The 4,742-nt window shown below is 41.8% G+C and overlaps 1 protein-coding gene across 4 annotated transcripts in view; it reads right to left on the bottom strand.

Annotated features, from left to right (window-relative positions):
• Positions 1 to 449: 449 nt before the first annotated feature.
• Positions 450 to 4,742, bottom strand: part of LOC106869017 (probable basic-leucine zipper transcription factor F) — an 84,987-nt gene continuing 80,694 nt past the window's right edge. For all 4 annotated transcript variants that reach the window (XM_052975911.1, XM_052975910.1, XM_052975913.1 and 1 more), the window contains exons 2-3: positions 3,790 to 3,850; positions 450 to 2,689 (exon numbers count right to left, since the gene is read on the bottom strand). In XM_052975911.1, coding sequence (XP_052831871.1) covers positions 482 to 2,599 — 2,118 coding nt within the window. In that variant the 5' untranslated portion in view covers positions 2,600 to 2,689; positions 3,790 to 3,850 and the 3' untranslated portion in view covers positions 450 to 481. The remainder of the gene's footprint in view (positions 2,690 to 3,789; positions 3,851 to 4,742) is intronic.

The raw sequence follows: 4,742 nt of genomic DNA, 5'->3' as shown, positions 1-4,742 counted from the left end.
TGCTTTAAAATAAAGAACCTTAAATTAATGTCCTTGTTTTTTTTTTTGTCATGTCTGTTTACAAAAATGTACATGAATGGATGTGGACGCGCGCGCGCGCACGTGCGTGTGTGTATGTGTATGGAATGATGGATGCGTCTGTGTGTATTTAGTAGGTTTTTCTCTGTCAGTTTTGATGAACGAGTGACCATTCCTTCAGCCAGTTGTTGACCAACTGAATTCCTGCTGATGAAAATGACCATGTGTAATTAATGAATATTCCCCAGACACTCTGTACCCTTAACACAACCCCAAGGTTGATTCAGCAAAGCAAGGCTGGACCTTATTAATTACAGGTATGTGTAGGTGTGTATGTGTGCCTGGATGTAGGTGTGTCAGTCTTAAATTACTTTTAATAAATTCGTTTTTCGTTTAAACTTTTTATTATTATTTTTTTATAATTACTATCGTTCTTTTTTTGGGGGGGGGGAATTTGTTGTTGTTATGTGTTAATGGTGATGCTATTATGAGCGTCTGCAGCATCAGACAATTTCCCCTTGAAACCCTGCTCTAACCGTTTCTTCTCAAGCAGTTCTCTCAGCTGTTTCACCTCTTCCTGCAGGTCATTCATCTCGTTACGAAGTTTGCCGTTCTCGGACTCCAGATAGCTCGACTTCACTTCTCGCAGTTTCGTCAATGCCTTCCTGTTTTCACGACACTTTCGAGCAGCCTCGTTGTTGCGCTTTCTGCGTTCGACATATTTCGGGTCCAAGCGACTGAGCATTTCGTGTTCGCTTGGTTTCATTTCTAAGTCACTGGCATCGTTCATGTTGCCGTCCAGGCTACTGCTGCTGCTGCTGCTGTTGCTCCCGTTACATCTTGATAGCAGGTTGACACCATTTATGACATCTTTCTTAAGTAAAGGTAATGGATTGCTATGGGACAGAGCGATTTCGGAAAGCTGCGTGAGACCATTGTGAAGGGTTGAAGGGGTTGCTGGGGCCTCGTTCTGAGTGAAAGCAGATGCTGATGAAAATGATGATGATGACGATAGAGGTGATGACGTAACTGTGGCCGTGGGAGAAGACAACTGTACTGACGACATGGTGTGGTCAGGAAGTGAAACCTTATGACGTAGTTTCAATGGTAATGTCGAGATGGATGTTCGAAGGATGGGACTCTCACTGATGCTCAGGCTGTGGGGGCTTGGCACCATCGGAGAGATAACTGGAGATTTTTGTTGTGGTGGTGGTTGCTGTTGTTGTGACTGTTGGTGATGGTGGAGGTGGTTGTTATTGTTGTTAGGGGTGGTGGTTGTGACGGTGTTGTTGTTTTTATGATATTCCCCCACGGGTTCCTGTGAATGAGCAAACTGTTCGGGTTCCACTTTACGACGTTTCACCACAAGCTGTAAAGGTTTTTGTTCAAGGTCTCCTGCCGCTGGAACTAATTTCCCATTATCTATGGGCTCTCTCGATCCATGATACCAAGAACTCTCCAGGCTCTTGCCCGAGTTTATATGGTTCTCGGCATTGTCTTTACCCATCATCAGAGCTGAGGTAGTGGTTTCAAATGTCTCTGAAGATGTTGTGTAGCTTTCTGACGATGGGTAATCCACCGAGCCTTGACTTTCGCTAGTGTTTAGGACTGTGCTCTCAAAGTCATCAACCGGTTCCTGTTTCACAGCGAGGGCCGGTTCAAAGTTATATTGGTGCTGGATCGATGACAACGTGGTCGCAACCAAGCTGTTTTTGTGACCCTTAATTGTTGACATTGTGGCAGGAGCTGAAGTGTTCCCTGAGAGGGTTTCAGAGTTGTTTGGTAACGAGAAGATCACACTACGTGTATCATTGTTGTTGCTATTGGTTACATTTGGAACGGAGGCAGGTGCGTTGGAGCCAGTCGATGAAACTAAAGGCAACCCAACAGGTGACGCCCGCCGGATTTTCAGACTGTTTAACACTGCATTTGGTGGCATTGGAGACGACACTACGGCAGCTGCGCTGGCACTGGCTGCATTGAGAGCTTGAAGATCTTTATCAAGAACTTCTTGCTCTTCGTTGTCCAAAATAATCGGTTCCTCACGAGGGATGCCGTATCGCTTCTTGACAGCATAGAGCTGGGTTCGAAGGATGCAGCTCTCGCGGGAAAGCTCTACAATGCGTTTCTCGAGCGCCATGTCGTGTAACCTTCGTTTCTCACGGGACCTTCGGGCCGCTTCGTTGTTTTTGCGTCGCTTTTCCCAATAACATTGATCTTTTCGGTTATCGGGTGTGAAAGCACGCTGTTTCCTTGACGGAATGAAACCATGCATGTCTCCCCCTTGTACGGAAATATCGCGAATACTGTCTTCGCCAGAACTGACACAATCAGAAAAGTCGTCCTTTGATTCACTGTTATTGTTGCCATTGTTGTTGTTGTTGTTGTTGTTGCTGTTGTTGTTGTTGTTGGTGGTGGTGGTGGAGGTGGTGGTGGAAGTGGTGGTGTGGTTGCTGTTAGTGTTACTATTGATAACCATTGTGGACTGATTTTGATAATATGAATACCCGTAAGTGACTGAATTGTCCATGATCCCAAGTGACACAATTCCCCCCCTACTGTCTTTGACCACAGGTCTCATGCGCAGCAGATGGCCGCTCCTTCGTCTTCGTCAACTTGGTACCTTGATGCAGCATTATTGGTGAGATTGGATGCACAACAGAATAGCGATCTGAAAGAAATGAAGAAATCCCAGATAAATCAAGGGAGCAGATCTTGGAGCATAACACATGAAATACATAATAATACTGTAATACAGGGAACCACCACATGGGACTACATGGTGCAACATGATAGCCCTGTGTAACATCACCACATAATATCACAATACATGGTGTTACATGGTACCATTATATGATATCACAATCCATAACACAATACTAAATGATAGCAATATGTAACAACTCTACGGAAAACAAACAACGAAAGTGGTGAAATGGAGGCATCCCGTACACTCTGTGAAGTGGTTGGCATTAGGAAGGGCATTCAGCCATGGAAACCCTGCCAAAGCAGACATTAGAACATGATGAAGTCCTCTAGCACATCAGTTCCTGTTCAACCATCCAACCCATGCCAGCATGGAAAACCGGACGTTAAAACAATGATGATGATGATGAGACATCAGTCCTCAAGGGCTGCTCAGCTTCTCTAGTAATATAGTGTCATGTACTTTGTGAAGTGGTTGGTGACAGGAAGGGCATTCGGCTGTAGAAACCAAGCCAAGATGACCAGTGCAAGTTGTAGGGAATAAAGAGTAGGAGCTGGCAATAAGAAACGGCTGGAATTAGGGCCCATTGAACTCGTACCATCATCGCTTCCTTAAATTGCACACAGCTGTCTTAAAAAGAAGGTAATGGATGAGAGATGCATGAAGACAGATGGAAAGGTCATGGATGGAGCAAACTGGATCATTCATAAGTCCAGTCCAGACTTTTCAGACCATTAACCCCTTCGTAGAACTCCTGACCCCTCATCGATTCCCAGGCCTGTACAAGAAAATAAATAAATAATAATTAAGTTGCTGAATAATAATAATAATAATAATAATAATAAAGTTGCTGAATATCTCTCATTGTGAGATTTAAAAATAGTAATTTTCTAATAATTAAGTAGATGTGCATTTATCGACCCCTTGAATAGTCTCATTGACCCCCACCCCCAAAGGTCGATGGCAACCACTTTGGAGAGCCCTGGTCTAGTCAATGAAGACTGACTTGTAGACTAAACAACAACAACAGCAACAATATAAATATATATCTTATGTTAGTATACCTTAAAGGCGGAAGAGCTTGTGTTACAGAAATTACTCCTACAATAGAGTGAAGTTTCGAATCTGGAAAGAAAATAAGAAAAAAAAAAAAGGATATTAAAATCAATTTCGAAGGAAATTTATTATAGACAAAAATCCCTTTTTAATTCTTCAGTAGGGCTCATGACTCCTATTTTCTATGGCTTTCAAGATTAATAGGATGAAAAGGTTAATGTTGGGATTCTCACAAGGGACACTGATTCAGTTACTTGAGAATAGTGTAGAAATAAGTATGGCACCTAACGAGCAAAATCAACACCAAGGTTTTAATTAAAACTTTTGTCTGAGGATATTATTCAACTTTGTCCATTCTTGATAAAGCACAACATATTGCTTTGCTTTTTATTTATTTATTTTTTGAAAACCAAAGTGGATTGTGGGACAAAAAAAGATGAAGATACACAGGGCAAAAATCATCAGCCCCAGCCCCACCCCAAGACCGAAGTCCCTTTTGTTGTAAATTCTTGCAAAATAGGGGGTTTCCAGTCAGAAAGCCTAACACTTTCTTGTACAGGAATTTGCTGTAACATTTTGTCACAACATTTAAGAGAAAAACTCTTCTCTACAGATTACACACACACACACACACACACAAACACACACACACAAACACACACTACTTGTCATTTTTGAACCATGAGATTATTTTCACTGCAGCGTAAATTTGAAGAAAAAGAATTGTGTGTGTGTATGTATGTATGTGTGTATGTATATGTGTGTGTTTGTGCTGAGATTGATAATCAGATAATGATGTTCAGTTCAAAATAACACCATTATGTAAATATCACAGTGAGCATGTGCACGTATATATATATATATATATATATATATATATATATACTGAGCTACCCGGCAAAATTGTTAATTATTAATTTCATTACTAATTGACGATTCCCTGCCCTGCATATCTATATAT

Source organism: Octopus bimaculoides, chromosome 23, assembly GCF_001194135.2.
Source record: "Octopus bimaculoides isolate UCB-OBI-ISO-001 chromosome 23, ASM119413v2, whole genome shotgun sequence".
NCBI classification, from domain to species: Eukaryota; Metazoa; Mollusca; class Cephalopoda; order Octopoda; family Octopodidae; genus Octopus; species Octopus bimaculoides.
The sequence above is the reverse complement of the archived record's forward strand: the minus strand, read 5'-3'. Positions and strand labels throughout refer to the sequence as shown.